The 17,113-nt window shown below is 39.3% G+C and overlaps 1 protein-coding gene across 1 annotated transcript in view; it reads right to left on the reverse strand.

The window, feature by feature from the left end:
* Nucleotides 1-732: 732 nt before the first annotated feature.
* AGTR1 (angiotensin II receptor type 1) overlaps nucleotides 733-17,113 on the reverse strand; it is a 57,042-nt gene continuing 40,661 nt past the window's right edge. The window contains exon 2 of the mRNA XM_020781855.3: nucleotides 733-4,861. Within this exon, the coding sequence (XP_020637514.1) occupies nucleotides 3,724-4,812 (1,089 nt within the window). The 5' untranslated portion in view covers nucleotides 4,813-4,861 and the 3' untranslated portion in view covers nucleotides 733-3,723. The remainder of the gene's footprint in view (nucleotides 4,862-17,113) is intronic.

The raw sequence follows: 17,113 nt of genomic DNA on the forward strand, positions 1-17,113 counted from the left end.
GCCAATAGATATACGAAATTTAGTCAGCTCCAATGGATTTCCACTTAAGTCAATTAATTATGGCTTTAAAAAAAGTAAACCAAGTAAATCAACAAATGGAGAACTTTCATTTATGAACAGAAGAGTGCATGGCTGTACTACATCACTCTTCGTTGCTAACTTTCCGAAGAATGATGTTATCAGATTCTGAACATTTGATTTTCTTAGCTAATATTATGGGGTTTTGAGGTTAATTTACAACATGAAGCATAATAATACAGATACAAGAACAATTATGACAATGCTTTGAAGTACCAATGTAACAGATAGACCATGTCTTTCACAGCTTTCATCAATACAGAATCTGTGTTACAGGCAGTATTGTGTTAGAGGTTTTACCACCAGACAAAACAAATAGATCACACAGAATATAAGAAATTACAGACAAGAGTATTCCATGAACTTTTGATGGCACATGTATCAGTTGTCAAATTCAACTTTCAATCTTTTAATATGAACGTATTTACTGTTCTTATGTACAGTACACGTAGGTTAACGTGTTCAAGGAAAAGCAACAACCACAGGAAACTTGTATAAAGCTTGAATGAATTACTAATTTCAGTGCTTCTAAACAAATGTGAAATCACCAGCACAAAATTAACAAAAGTCATTGATTTGTATTGTACCACCAATTGATTGCACTTTCTCAATTTTTGTTTTGAGTGTTACATCCAAGATATGAGAAAATGAAACTTGACTCAGATAAAGCTTTATTATACAATAAATAGAAATAAATACCTCTATTTACAACATGAGCAAGCAAATATTTAAAAAGAATTCCACCAGCAGAAGAGAAAATCATTGTCTGTATTACAAGGAACAATGATGCACAGGTTGAGGGGGAGCATTCATGCATTACCCAGATCTCTGTGTATTTGATATACCATATTGGCATGTGGTCTGCCCATTAAGTCACTAAAAACTTTGAAATAAAGATATGAATAAAAACGCATACTAATACTTCTAGTACTTCTGTTTTTTACTAATAAAATAAAAACATGGCTTTCACATGAAAAAATCTTATTAGTGGGAAGTAATAATTAGTATTGACAATTTCAATGGTAGCCAACAGGTAATTCTGGTGAATGTGTTGTGTATGTTTAAAGGATTTTTCACAGCACTGGATTTCTTCCTTCAATCACTTACGTGAGAATAAAGAGATATGCTCAACCTGTTCATGTGTGAATTAATATGTAATGAAATCATAAGACACTGGCATGGAGCCGTTCAACACTCTGACCACATAGTCTACTACATACAGTAACACAGCGTTCAATACAGAATTCATTCAATAGCCATGTCTGAGACTGCTATCATTTGTTTTCCAGTGAACATGATAGAAATGAGTATCACACAATAACTATCTTCACATCTCTCTTCCTTGTACATGTATTACCCATACCTATGGCACAAATTGTGGTCATGTGAAATGGCTCTATGAGAATACCAATGCATATCTGTAGGGCTTCTTTGTGAGAGGGAGAAATCTCAGTTGGCATTTCACTATTCTGCCTGAGGAAGGAGAGCTCCCTTCCTGTATGGGCCCATGCTTGATTCAGTCCCACTGCATAGAGAAACTCCAGTGTATGCTTCTCATGACTAGAAATGGGCACGAACTGGCATTTCATGCCAGTTCGCTTTTCAGCTGAATAGGTGACCGGCACTTCCCTACCCTGCCCCCTCTGGATGCTGCCTCTGAGTGGGTGCCTGCCTGATGAGGTAGAGCTGGGAAGCGTTGAACACCTGTTTGACCAAAAAATTTCTCTACGCATGACCATTAAAAAAATGCAGTGGTATCTTGACTTACAAACATTTCGAGTTATGAACGGCTACGTTCGCAAAGTGTTGCTTCGACTTGCAAATGGAGCTTCGACTTACGACTGAAAAAAAAACAACCTTTCCTGCCCTTTTTTTGACCTAAGTTAATCTTAGGACAAAAGAAGAAAAATAAATAAAAAAATCTTTCCCTAGTGGTAGAGTACGGATTAACTGGCTTTGCATTAGTTCCTATGGGAACTAATGCCTCTACTTGCGAACAGTGCCTCGACATAAGAATGAAAAACAGCCGGAACGGATTAAATGGTTTTCAATGCATTCCTATGTTCATAAGTCGAGGTACCACTGCATGGAGATACATAACACATTTCCATGGCTGTGTTGTGTACTCAAACATTTCTCCTAGGTGATTTTTTTAAAGCCAAACCATGTGAAGATTTAGCACTGCAGTGAAGAAATTTCCTAGCTTCCTGTGTGTGTGTGTTTTTTTTTCATGTTCACCTCTTGTTCAACATAGGACAGTGCCAGATCATGGGCAGCTTGATGCCTTCTCTGGTGAATCCTGTACAGGCAGGATGCCATTTGCCACAGAAATTGTAATAATCCTGCATAGTCGGGTGTTTTTTCTTTACTTTCTTAGTGAATCCTGCATAGGAAAGATGTTATTCTATTCAGGAATTGCAATAAACCTACACAGCTTAGTATTCCTTCCAGAAAAAAGTAACTGTAAAATTTTCAAGAAACCTGACAAGAATAAAAGGTATGCAGAGTAATCTTTTTGTGAGGGGGGAAAATTGGAATTTCCCCTGTTCTCTCAGAGAGTGAGAGACTGCAAGAGTCACATCCCTTCTTGGTGCCCTTATAAATCCAAATGCATGGTGACATTCAGTAATGTGAGATAAAGTAGCTAAATAATGTCATAGTTTGTTCCTATGGTTGGGAACTGTTTCACTCCCCTGGAATTAGTTATTTATTTATTAAAAATATTTTTATCCTGGCTTTGTCCTTAAAAAGACACTGAGGTGGAATAATGTGTTTGCAACTTGGGGGGAATGGTGGCTGAACTGGTTTTCTAGTTCTGATGGGAAACGTATCACAAAGCATATATATGAAAATAATTGCTCATGGCTCCATAAATGTTATAGGTGAAAAGATCTGCAGAATGTAACAGTTTCTAATGACACTTATAATGCCGTGCTATATTCTGAATGTGTTGCATGTAGCTATATGTAACAGATATTATGTGAGAATGAAAAAATTGTACACGAATATAGGATCATGCTATTTCATATGTACATACTTCTGTCTTATTTTAAAATCTCATAGTTCTGCAAGTGTCGGCTGGCCCAGTTCTGACAGCCTTCAGTTTCTTACTGACATGGGAATGGGCTTTATGTATTTATATGAGACCGTAGTATAGGTAGATTTTGATTACACTCAAGTAGCAAAGATGTACAATTCACATTTTGAAAAGAAAGTCTGACTTTTACTTTACATTCTGAAAACAAGACTTCTTTATTACACTCTGGTGTGTAATGCCCTGTAAGATAAGGTCAGAATTGCATTCCCAAGTTCAAAGCCAATCTCACAGATGTGACAGAATGAAATATGCAGTACGACCAAGGTTTTCTACACATTTCATGTTCTTCTCAACTCTACTATATATTCTTTCCCCCACAAGCTTTGGAACTAAAAAGTCAGATGATGTACTTAGTTGCCTACTTTCTCTCAGTAACCCTTGTTGTAAACAAACAACAATCCTTGCCAGAATATGGAACGAAACTCTACTGTTCATTTCACACGAGGATGATGTGTCTCAGATGGTTTAACACTTTTAAGCTGTTCATGAGCATCTGCATTCTGGCCAAGCGGTGGCCAAAGAAATGCTGATTTGGCCACACTAAGCTGTCACTCAACATCTAAAGTTCTTTTTTTTCTGGTAGTCAAGATTAAGTTTTCTGAAGGCCGATAGGAAAGGGAACTCATTTTTGTTGACAGGCTAGAATGTCTGACACTGGGAGGGATATATTTCAGAAGCTTAAGGAAATATTTTCTGAAGTTCTTTCCAAAAAAGCCATAAAAGACGGGGTTGAGGCAGTTGTTGAAGTAAGCCAAGCAGATTGTGAAAGGCATAGCTGTATCCACAATATCAACAATGTGACAATTCACAATCACACGCAGCTGAATCAGCACATCGAGAAATGTGAATATTTGATGGGGGATCCAAGAAAAAAAGAAAAGAAGGACAATAGCCACAATCATCTTAAAAATGTCATCTCCTCTGGTCTTGTTTTTCTGAATCTGGTAAGCCTTTTTCAGGGTCTTCCAGATTAATATGTAGCTGGTTAAAATAATCACGAAGGGGATCAAGAATCCCAGCACATTTTTGGACAACCCTAATCCAACTTGGACAGTGGCATTGTTGGTTGTGTTGGTAGGGGTCTCATAACGAAAAGCACATACTGTTATATTTTCATTTTCAATGAAGTAGACACTACGGTACATGATAACTGGCAAGCTGGCAAGGGCTGCCATGAGCCAGATGATAATGCAAGTTACCCGGGCAATGAGCATTGTGCGCTGAAGCCTGGACTTCATTGGATGCACTATTGCCATATAACGGTCAATGCTGAGGCATGTCAAGAGAAACACGCTGGCATATAGGTTGAAGGTTGCTGCTGCTGAAGTTATCTTACACAAGCAGTTGCCAAAAGGCCAGCGATACTGCATGGCTGTGGTGTATGCCCACAATGGCAAAGTCACGAGGAAAGACAAATCAGCCAGGGCTAAATTGAACAGAAAGACACTTGCCACTGTTTTCAGCTTCATGTAGAAGAAAATGACAATCACTACCAAGCTGTTTCCGAAGATACCTATGAGGAAGATAATTGTGTAAACAGTTGGAACCATAATCACTATATAGTTGTGTCTTCCCAGTGAGGAACATTCAACGTGGACTCTTTCAACCGTCTGTTCTGCTGAGGCGTTTACAACCATCTTGATTACTTCAGTTGGAGGCTCTTTGGAAAACTTATACCAAGCTCATCTGAGGGAATAAAAACAAAACCCAAGGTAATTATTTTTGCTTTACCATTGCATTTCCTCATTGACAGATATTTAAGACACAGTGATCAATTAAATTCCAGATTATAGCAATATCTCCCTGTATTACAACCCAGATACTTGACCTATTTTTAGGTTGCCCTGGCACAGATTCTGGCTCATAGATAAGTGGATGAGCAGAGGCAAATAGTCACAGCTGGTATCACCAATTATAAAGCATTGATGGACTTGTGAGTGGAGGGATATGATCCGCCCAATCAGAATCTGGAGAAGTTCATTTTTGGACTACCGATTTAAGAATCCCATAGCCAGTATATGCTAGTAGTGAATTTCTAGGAGCTGTAATCTAACTTTTCTAAGCTTTCTCACTTGGGTAGATGGACAAATAGCCTGATCTGTATTAAGGCAGCTTCATATACTCCTACTGCAAAATGAAGAAAAAGTGCACTTGGAAAGGAGCCCAGCAAGGAGCATTCAATGAAATAAGAAGTATTTCCTATCTGAGCAGCTCATATATTTCATATATTTAAAAGGAATGGGATGCAAAGATAAAGCAAGCTATCCATCATAGTTAACAAACAAGAAATGGGAAGAAGTGTGGAAGGGAATTGGTAGGACTGTGCTCAGATCCTCTGCCTGATTTATGGCTTCCAAATGTTTCATCTGGCAGTTCAATTGCTGTTGTTGTTCACATGGAATGTTTAATCATCCTGGGGGGCAAGAGTCCAGATCTGCACCTCAAACTGCTATAATTCTCACTGGGATCACAGGTTGCCCATATTTCTCTGTTTTCCCCATTTCTTGTGATTTTTTTTTTGCCAAGTGACATAGCACCAGATTGATATAGCAACTTGTGACACTGTGGTACTTAACTGATGTAGCACTAAATTGGATAATAATAATTAAAATAATAATTAAGAAACTGCTCAGGGGAGACAAAAAATATACTCATTTGAAGGGGATGTTCTGTTATACTGGCACACACCCTCTGGTGACATGCAGTAAGCCACTGAAGTGGGAGAGCATCCCTTTTAAGTGAGCACCTCTTGCCTTTCCTTTGAACAATTTTTAAATCATGCCTTTCCAATGCATTGCTATGTCAGATAAGCACTGCAATTTCACACAATCCCTTCACCAGGAGAAAAGCAGCATAAAAATGTGATAAACAAATGAATAATGAAAAAGCTGTTATGCCCCCATGGTCAATGTTATCCTAGGACACTTCCCTTTGGGAACAAAGCAGTATAGAAACAAAGAGACAAAGAAGTAATGGAAGCAGAAACTCTACAAAAAACACTAGCCTCTGTTGAACAAAAAGCAATGAATGCCCATGAAAAAGACCAGTTGTACTTGTGATTAGCTGTACTGTATGTCGTGTCATTAACAGAAAACACATATAATTTAATCATGTCGACTCTGGCACAAACCGTGGGATAAACTATCATGCAGTCGTACCCCAAATCAATAATTTCCTTTCATCACAATATGTATTGTATGTGTGCAGGAAAATAATATGACAAAAATAACCAGTAACTTTGGTTTGGATATATTTTATGCTTTATTGTACTCCTTCTTAAACGATGAGGTTATTGACATGGGACTTTTCCAGGAAGGTGTGGTTTGGATCAGGGCACTGAATTGTCTACACAACAGAATCTGCTACCTAGATCCAGAACACAGCTTTAGGGAACAGGCACTTGCTGCAAAGATAATGTTGTGGCATATTGTCATCTTTTGCCAGATACTGATAACTAGCTAGCCATGCCCTCCTATGGGATTTGATATGCTACAAGAAGCTCATACAGGGTATTACAGCTTCATCCCTTAGTCATCTGTTCTTCTTTTTCAAAGAATGATCAACATTCCATGTCTATTGAGCATGCTCAGTTTTCACTGGTTTTTGAGTCCCTCTCCATTTTGAAAAAGATTTTTTGCAAATCTTGGATATTCAACCTTGTTTGTTAGTGGGCTCATTTTGGATCCAATCCTATTGGTACTCAACACCTCATTTTCAGTTAGAGGAGGAGATGAAGTCACTCATTATAAGGTTCCTGTGGGGTTTTTGATTAAATTTCATTAAATTTTGATTAAAATTTGTTAGCAAATCCAGTTCATAGGTCACTTTTTGTCAGATGCCTTTTCCACTTGTACGGAGACAGTGAATTTATTGTGGAGCAGTAAAAAACATTAAGTTCTTCTGTCAATTTACATTCATTTCTCTCAAAGCCTGAGCAGAGTTGCAAAATGTATAGCCCCAGACATTTGGGCACTCTCATGTATGCACATAGATCAGAAGTAGAATCTAACGTTTTGATGGTCCCACCACCACCATTGGCTTTCACTGTATATACAACAAAAATGTGAAGAAAAGCCAACATGCCCCATGTCCTTAAGCTCCTGGCACACACATCAAACCCATCCAACTGTCCTCAGATCAAAATTTTCCATGTAAATGTAATAGTTTTAAATAGTTTCAAATTCAAGGAAAAAAATGGAGTATAATCCAGTCTTTAAACGTAATGACTGACCTTAGAAACCTGGACATTATGTCATTAAGAAGAAATGAAATGTTGTTCCTTGCACAGTGTTATCTTATCAATATAAACACTAAATGTAGCATAACTGTTAGTTTCCGTGTATCTTGGTGTTCCGTTTCTGTTATATTATAGATAGATACTGTAAACATACAAATGACTTTCTTTCACAGGATATGTTTTGGCTGCTCTTCGGAGACCAAGACAAATAAGAGAACAAAATATGTTTTTAGTGAATCATTTAAGAGGTCATCTTGGATCATGGAGGTTTTCTAGCTATTAATGAGGACAAAATATTTTGGCATTCAAAAACTAGCATATCAGAGCTTTACATGGACCTCTTGCCAAATGCTAATTTGTGTCTGATTAGCAAGCATGTTGGCTTTACTGACTTTGGATAAGCCAATTCACTGTGCTTCAAGTAAATTCAAGCCAAAGCAATGTGGTAACATAGTTTTTCAGTGATGGTGAAATATTTGCTTGAAGCAATTGTATACTTCTTGTTGCTGCTTTGAGTGCCATTCCTGTGTAAATAGTAAGGATAGTAATTAGGTGTATGCATCTTCCTCCAAATTTCACCATACCCAAATAAGGGCACACAGACTGGTGGCCAGCTATTCTGTGCCATTCTGGAAGTACTTCAACCTAATCCTTGTCCAGATCCATGCTGGTATTTATGTGTTTCTGGTTCTCTGGGAAAAGCTCATTCCTGCCAACAGGTAAATGCAAAAAGCAGGGTCAGGTTCAAGCAAGGAATAGGGGCTCTGGCCGGCGAGTGGCTGTCTCTAATTCCCCCTTTCGCAAACACCAGAAGAAAGTCACCATTGGCTTTCAAAGGCAGCACCCAGAAGAGAATGTGTGGGGGACTTTAAAAAGCAAATAGACATTGCCCTCCTTCTTAAAAGAGCACTACAGGAAGCCTGTCCTTTTCTACACTTACTGTCCTTTCTCTTACACACTTTCTCTTTCCTAGATCTGAAATTAGCAGTGCTGAGACCACGGAATGGAGTTTGAAAACTCAATTTCTAAGATAAAATGTTCTCTTGTTCTATTTTGCTACCAGTTCATCTCTTTCTCAGTTCTTCTTTCCCTTTCCTCACTTTCAATCATGACACCACAAACTGAATTTAATAGAAGGAATCTGGAGGAGGCTCTTGAGAGTCCCCTGGACTGCAAGGAGAAGAAACCTATCCATTCTAAAGGAAATCAACCCTGAGTGCTCACTGGAAGGACAGATCCTGAAGCTGAGGCTCCAATACTTTGGCCATCTCATGAGAAGAGAAGACTCCCTGGAAAAGACCCTGATGTTGGGAAAGTGTGAAGGCAACAGGAGGAGGGGACGACAGAGGACAAGATGGGTGGACAGTGTCATCGAAGCAACCAACATGAATTCGACCCAACTCTGGGAGGCAGTGGAAGATAGGAGGGCCTGGCATGCTCTGGTCCATGGGGTCACAAAGAGTCGGACAGGCTAAGTGACTAAACAACAACAACAACAACATGGGCATGTCTCTGTGTCCCATTAAACCATGGGTACTGGCAGCTTTTTGCAAGGTCCCAGATTTGTTGTATAAAAATCAGTGTGTTTACAATTTGTCCATGTGCACAGTGAGTTCACGAGGTCAGCTGAAAGTATGTTGTTAGCTGCTTCCCTCTGTCCATGCCATATTGTGTGCTCTAGTATGGGGTGCATAAAAGGGTTAACATTGGTAAATCATTTTATGCATCTCATGGGGGACGTGGTGGTGCTGCGGCCTAAACCGCAGAAGCCTGTGCTGCAGGGTCAGAAGACCAAGCAGTCGTAAGATCGAATCCACGCAACGGAGTGAGCTCCCGTTGCTTGTCCCAGCTCCCGCCAACCTAGCAGTTCGAAAGCATGGAAAAATGCAAGTAGATTAATAGGGACCACTTTGGTGGGAAGGTGACAGCGTTCCGTGTCTAAGTCGCACTGGCCCTGTGACCACGGAAGATTGTCTTCGGACAAAACGCTGGCTCTATGGCTTGGAAACGGGGATGAGCACCGCCCCCTAGAGTCGAACATGACTGGACAAAAATTGTCGAGCATCTCATACTACAGCTGTTAAAACTTTCCTCCAAACAATGTATTATGTCTTTAAGAAAGAAGGCAACATATGAAGCTTGCCATGCTTCAGGCCATTGGCTAGGGTTTCAGGGCTTGGCTACATTTCTTTGGATCTGCAGTCATGGAGACAGATCTCAGGGAGAGGAGTGCTGAAGGAGAAAAATTTTCAAGGTTTCTTTCTTTCTTTGTTCTGACATGTAGCATTAACTCTCCCATGCTAGCCATTCTTGATTCATTTCTGTGGCAGCACAAGGACCTACAATTATCCTAAAGCCATGCCCTTGTGACATTCCAATTTCCTGCTTCTTGGTTTCAGGTATTTCCCCTCAGTCTTAGGGACTGGGATATTGCTAGTCTAGCAATCTTTCATTAAACTGTCTGCCTGGGATTCAAGTTTAGGTTTTTGAAATATTCAGAGATGTTGCAGAATCTTGGTGGTGGTGATGGTGGTGATGATGATGATGATGATAGCATACAGTCAAGTTAATTCTGACTTATTGTGACTCTCTCTAGGTTTTTCTAGGTAGAGAATACACAGGATTTGCCATTTCCTTCTTTTAGGGGCGCCCTGGAGCTCTGCAGGTTTCCCATGACTATAAAGGCTGGCTGTTCTTCCCGGAGGCACAGTGGAAAATCGAACTCCTGATCTCTGGCTTCACAGCCAGATACCTAAACCACCGAGCTATCCAACCAACTTGGTAGTATTTAAAAGACCTTCTCATTAACAGACAGGTTCATCTTCTGAAGAACTTTGATGGCTTTCCACTAATTTAAGTCGGTCTGCCTTTGAATTAAGATTCTGGAACTCATATTTTGCCATTCTTGGGCGTCATATGCTGTTGGATTGCAACTCCTATCATGCCCAGCTAACACGTCCATAGGAATTATTTTCAACAACATCAGGGGACCCAATTTTGGGAAAGATTGCATCTAGATTGGGGTGGCCTACCTGTGGCCCCAAAGACCTTGCTTGCTGTAAATTTTCTAGCAATTCAGCTCACTGCACATTGAGGCTAGCACTCGGACATGTTCCTGGCCAACAAAGTCTGAACCACCATAAGTTGCTCAAATGTGATCTAGACCCCACAATGAAACAGTCCGCTGAACAGAAAAACCTTGATTTGGAACCCACAAGTCTTTGAATTACTTTGTTTAGAACCCATATGCCAATAAATGGCAGCATCTGGTGTGGGCAAATAGTAGAGAAAGCTTATTATCTTTGTGACCTCCATGAGAACTTTTTGGCATCATAAGGTTGGCTATTGGTTTGAAACAGCATACTGGATTAGCTAGACCTTTGGTCTGATCCAGAGCTTTTAGTCTGGTTCTATATAAGTGTCCCATATTTAATTCCACAAGGAACAGTGACTGCCTCTGCTGGTTGTTGATTTAAGTATTTTTATTTGGTACTATGGATTCCTTGACAGTAACATCTGTGTAACTTTCTCACGATAAGGCAATCGTGAGATATATTTGTAGCCTTATCACCTGTGTGGCCTTGCCATTTATTTATTTGATATCCACTATAACTTTGAGGCACAAAGGCCCGGTGGTGCAGTATTTAAGCTGCACTGAGGAACCATGGCTAAGATCCAAATTGGATTTTTATAGTCAAAGGAAATTCTAACATAAAGGTAGCACCAATCAAATGTGTTCCTCAGAAAATTCACAGCCATTGCACTGGTATGAAAAATTTGAAAGAAAGTAAAAAGCTTAACAACTGAAGTAGAAACACATTCTTTCTGAAGTGGAAAATCAAGATGGCAGCTACCACAGATATGATGGAGCATGACAGCTCTGAAGAAATCTATGCCTTGCACTAAATTATCTCCTTTCTTTCCAATAAAACATGAAGATTTATCTATTTTTAAAGCCCTGTAGCATAGTGATTTCTCCATCTACCCCAATGCATTTCATTTAAGTCATCAGTAATCTAGAGAAAGTGTGAAATTTCTCTAGACAATGCATGAAAGACACTTAACGCTGGAGAATCATTTGTTCTCATGAATCCATCAAATAATCATAAATGTTCAGATATGGAAAGTGTTACTTTTTGGCATCCAACAAGTGACATTTTCCATCTCTACAAATGTCTGATGGCTGCATTGTGGACACCTCTTGAAATCCCCGATTATTCAACAAAAAAGGTTTATGTTCAGGATGCAACTTGGTCTCATTAAAGTGGTCAACATGAACTCTGTTTTTCGCTGATAGGCAAATTATGGAATTTTGTCTTTCACAGCAGCAATTTTTGCTGTTTGCTAATTATAGAGAAAGAGTGGACAATGTTAAGTTGTAATGGCTTTAGGTTGAAGAAACAGAGCTAAGTCATTACTGATCCACCAAAATATCATTGAAAAGATCAGTTTTTGAGTCCTTTAGAACTCTGCATTGGACTAGGTACTAAAAAATTTGGAATTTTGGAGAGAGAAAGAGGAAAGCCCAAAAGCTACTTGCACAGGTGGTATAAAGTTGCAGAGGGAGCTGGATTTTCTTACAGAGAAATTAAACATTTAGATTATACCCCTGCCATCCCCTGCTTGTTGTAATATCTCATCAAGGACAGCTGGTAATCTAGTGATCTGGAGAGCTGGTGACTTCTATTAATCCAGCCTTAAAAAAGGCTAATGTTATTTTAGGCTGCATTAATAGAAGTATAGTTTCCAAATCCTGCGAGGTGGTAGTCCCCCTCTATTCAGCACTGGTTAGGCCTCACCTTGAGCATTATGTCCAGTTCTGGACACCACACTTCAAGAAGGATGCTAACAAATTAGAACGAGTTCAGAGGAGGGTGAAAAGAATGATCTGGGAGCTGGAAACCAAGCCTTATGAGGAAAGGCTGAAAGAATCGGGCATGTTTAGCACTGAGAAAAGAAGGCTGAAGATATGATAACACTTTTCAAATATTTGAAAAGCTGTCATACAGAGGAGGGGCAAGATCTGTTCTCGATCATCCCAGAGTGCAGGACACGCAACAATGGGCACAAATTAAAGGAAGCCAGATTTCAGGATATCAGGAAAAACTTCCTAACTGTTAGAGCAGTACAACAGTGGAACCAGTTACTTTGGGAGTTGGTGAGTGCTCCAACACTGGAGGTATTCATGAAAAACTTAGATAATCACCTGGCAGATATGCTTTGATTGTACAGTATTACTGCGCTGAGCAGGGGGTTTGATTAGATGGCCTTGTAGGCCCCATCCAATTTCATTTTTCTATGATTCTATGATCTCCAGTGCTTGCATTTTTGATGAACTTTTAGTTGACCTAATAAAGGCATTATATTAATACTGGAGGCATCCATAATTAGAACCAACTTGGTTTTGAACATCAGTTCACAATTACAGATAAAATGCTCTTTTGGCTAAAGTGATAATCAGACGCCCCCTTCTGAGTCTCACACGATATGCCACAAAATATGTTTAATATCACCATTCCCTTTTATACCCAAATGCCCCAGTCTGATTTATAGGTTTGTTGTTTGTAATACCACGACAAATGCTGAGCAGAATGTTTTCACACCTCTCTATCCAAGCCGAAGTAGGGTATGGGGTAGGAAAGTGGTAAATGTTTTTCCATCACTTGTTGTAGGCATTACAGGTATTACAACTGGCTCAATCACTCACTAGGGGGGCCGTACTGCAATGGATGCAGCAGAACGGGCTGAAGCTGAACCCGGACAAGACGGAAGTTCTGAGGGTGGGTACCCCCGTGGTAGGCAGCTTGGATGACTTCTCACGTTTGGGGGGGTCACCCTGGACGCGAAGAGTGGGGTCCGTAGCCTGGGCATACATTTGGACCCGACACTCACCATGGAAACGCAGGTGGCATCGGTAGTCCACACCGCCTTTTTCCATCTTTGGCGGATTGCCTGGCTGCGGCCCTATCTCGACACAGGGGCGCTCACTACCTTGGTGCATGCGCTTGTAATCTCAAGATTAGACCACTGTAACGTGCTTTACATGGGGCTGCCTTTGAGGCTGATGCGGAAACTTCAGGTGGTGCAGAATGCAACGGCCAGACTCCTCTGAGTGAGAAAATACCAACACATTCTCCAATGCTGGCCGCATTGCATTGGCTGCCCATTTGTTTCCGCGTCAACTTCAAAGTTTTAATGCTTACTTACAAGGCCCTAAACGGTTTAGGACCTTGATATTTGGTGGAACGCCTGCTTCCACCAAGGTCTACCCGGATCACCTGCGTGAGTCAGGAGGTGAGGCTGAGGTGCCTGACACCGAGAGAAGCCCGGAAGCAGAAGACACAAAACCGGGCCTTCTCGGCAGTGGCTCCTCATCTCTGGAACACTCTCCCTCTGGAGATTTGTGTGGCCCCTACGCTGGGCATCGTTAAAACCCAATTAAAAACATGGTTGTTCATCCAGGCCTTCCCTCCAGCCAACTCTTGATTTTTCTCCTCACTTTTCCCTATTCTTTATTTCATTGCAACTCTTACTGAATTATCATGTTCTTGTCTGTGTTTCATTCTTTGATTTTTTTATTGGAAGCCGCCTAGAGTGGTCTGGTAGTCCAGATAGGCGGGGTATAAATTAAATTAAATTAAATTAAATTAAATAAATAAATAAATAAAATAAATAGTTGATATACTGTTTTTGGCAATTACTTGGCAAAACAAGCTCTTATGTAACATATCCTTCTACGTATATAGCACTCCCAAATGTCATGGCACAGCCTGAATATACTAGCTTGGCTTTAAAGCAATTCCTCCTTTAGAGGAAGCTGAAATCTTTCACCAGAGAATCCTCTGAAAGTAGTATCAAAGAACTGCAAAAGAAGCCTGTAGTATATGTTACTGCAAATAAGGTATACACAACTTGTTACTTGGAATGATTTCCTTCTCCAGTAAAAAAGAAGAGTCTAACAGGCAACAAACATTTTTAAATGGCTTTGAGAAGTTGTGTAATATAATGGTGTGTAATCTTGATTCTCCCAGATGGCTGAGAGATGGCGCACCAGTCAGTGGAGCCAGAGATTGGCAGTCTGATTTCCCTCTGTGCCATGTAGGAGAAGGGTCAGCATATGTAGTCTTGGGGAAGTTACATGGTCTCAGCTTGCCCACAAAAGAAGGAAAAAAGCCACTTCTGGGTATTCCATACTAGGAAGCCTTGCCATAACTTGGAATCAACTTGACAGCATGCAAACATTATTTTAATCTCAGTCCTACTGCATGCCATGGAATTGTGGGCTTTGAACATTACTACAAAAAGATGCTAACCTGTTTCTTCCATGCTGCTGGATCTTGGACAAATATATGTGATTGGTGCAAATTAATTCTACAAATGCTAAATTTCAACTGGAACCATGGTAACAATAAACCTCCTTAACACCAACAGAGCAAAGCTGCATCTGTTTACGGGCACAAATTCAAGCAACTATAAATGGTTGTCAGAGCATCAGTTTCCCAACAAATTATCTGGGGAGCTGCTAATTCCTCTTGCACATGATTGTCTTGCTTGACCTTTTTTAAAAAATTACAATGATTATAATAACTTACTGATGAGAATGTGCTGCTTCAGATTGTTCCACCAGCTATTATTTAGCTCTCTGATAATTTCCTATGTTGGACAGTCATGCTTTCTAATTAAACTGCCTAAGATAACAGAGAAGGATGCTGTGGGTCTCTCTACCAAATAAACAGTGCTTTGCTGAATGAAATACAGGATGAGGTCCCAGTGACTGCAGCTTCCTGTGTGAACTTCATTAATAATAATCATGTAAGCTGAAAGCACATGCCAAATTTCAAAACTAACATAAAATTGCAGTGTTTTGTCTTCTAAGAAGAACATTCTGGATAGCAAGTTGGCATTCTGCCTGTAGAAAGTTTGCCTGAGCATCAATTTGTGAAGGATTATTTCATTACCTAATATTAAATTTCTGTTCTATTGCAAATGGAATGAAAACATCACTATTTTTGTATGCTTGTGTGGCTCAGAATAGGTTTGAATTTTGTTTTGTTTTGTTTTCTGGATATGAAACATGGCTCTCAAGGTACGTACCAAACTTATTGTACAACTTTCTTAAAGAACAATGAAAAAGACGTTTGAGGCAAAATTGCACACACATGCAATTTAAAAACACAATAAACCACACAATTCTTCCAGTTTCCCATGGTTCATTGTAAAATGGCAGTGAAATTCTTCCACTCTAAGATGTGTCTTTCATTATCTGGGTTTTCCTGTGTGACTGGTGTGTTGTAGTGGATAAGGTGACAGACTAGGACTCTGGTGAACAGGATTTAAATCCCCATTCAGTCATGGAAAATCACTGCCCTAGTTCCACCTGATAGAATGTTGCATTAGTTGAGGATTGGGTCCCAGAATCCAAAACAAATGTTATGGAAAAAGGAATATTTCAGATTCAAGACAAAAAGCTGGGGGAACAGACTGGGAAAATGAAAATCTCTACAACTTCCTTGACATTTTTTCAGACGTTAGCATGTTTTGTAGGAGTAAATGTTTATATCTTCTCAGGACCTAACGCTGAACCATCAGCAGTTCCAAGATTATCATTACACAAATGGATGATGATCAAAATCTGTTTTTTTAATCAAAACACATCTGATTTAAAATTAAACTATTACTTCATTGAAGCATTATTGAAATATGACTTTAGCACAAACCCAAAAAACTCTATCCCTATGCTGGTTTATTTCAACAGTAGAAACAGGCTCTAAGTAATCTCTGTTGATTAGAATCTGGGGTAGTTAATCTTCCAGTTTCTTCCTCCACTTTTTGTAGGAGAAAATTATCAATCAAATTTCTTGGAATGGTCATATTTGGCAAGAACTGCCTCCCAATAGATATCAGGATCACTGAAATCTTAATTACTGTGTCATTCTTTCCTCCTTGATTTGACAGTTGGTAGCAGACTTCAACTACCACATTCATTTTATTTATCACCCCAGTTTTATTAATCCAGATGCCCTCAATGGGACAATCAAGCTCATCCTCCTGTATTTCTGTGCAGAAATACACATTTTATATATAGTGTGACTATATAAAAACTATACTCTTTAACTGCTGTGTTCAAATCACAATAGTTATCTCACAAATTTTCATTTATCCCTATGTAGTCACATTTACCTTCCTGTACCAAGATTTCCAGTTCTTCTTAATGACTCAACTCAACATTTAAAATATTACAGTGAGCAATAGAAAACAAATTACTTTTCAAACACTTTCCAATGACAAGGAAGGAATAGTTTTAAAAATCAACTTTCCAAGTGTGAATAATTATTTGTGGGAACTGATAAATTCTAAAATTCTCAGAAATGCAGAATGAAAGTTATCTTGCATTCTTCATGAGAAAACATCAGCTGAAACATAAACCTAGAGGGATGAAATGGCAAAGATGTTTTCAGTTAGATTCACTCCATCCCTACTTTCTCTTTTCATAGTTAGCTCAGTACAAAAAAAATAGTAATGTAATCATAACTGGAGTGTTTTTCATTTGGTTCAGCCTTCTTTGTCAAGTACATGACTTTGACCACTAGATGTCTGTATTTCATATGTTAACAAAACAGGTTTTTTTTTAAAGGTGAAAAAAAACGGTTGTTCAGTCAATAACTCTGTTTTTAAAGAATCTTTTCATAGTTCAAAACTAT

This window comes from Pogona vitticeps, chromosome 3 (assembly GCF_051106095.1).
Source record: "Pogona vitticeps strain Pit_001003342236 chromosome 3, PviZW2.1, whole genome shotgun sequence".
Taxonomy (NCBI): domain Eukaryota; kingdom Metazoa; phylum Chordata; class Lepidosauria; order Squamata; family Agamidae; genus Pogona; species Pogona vitticeps.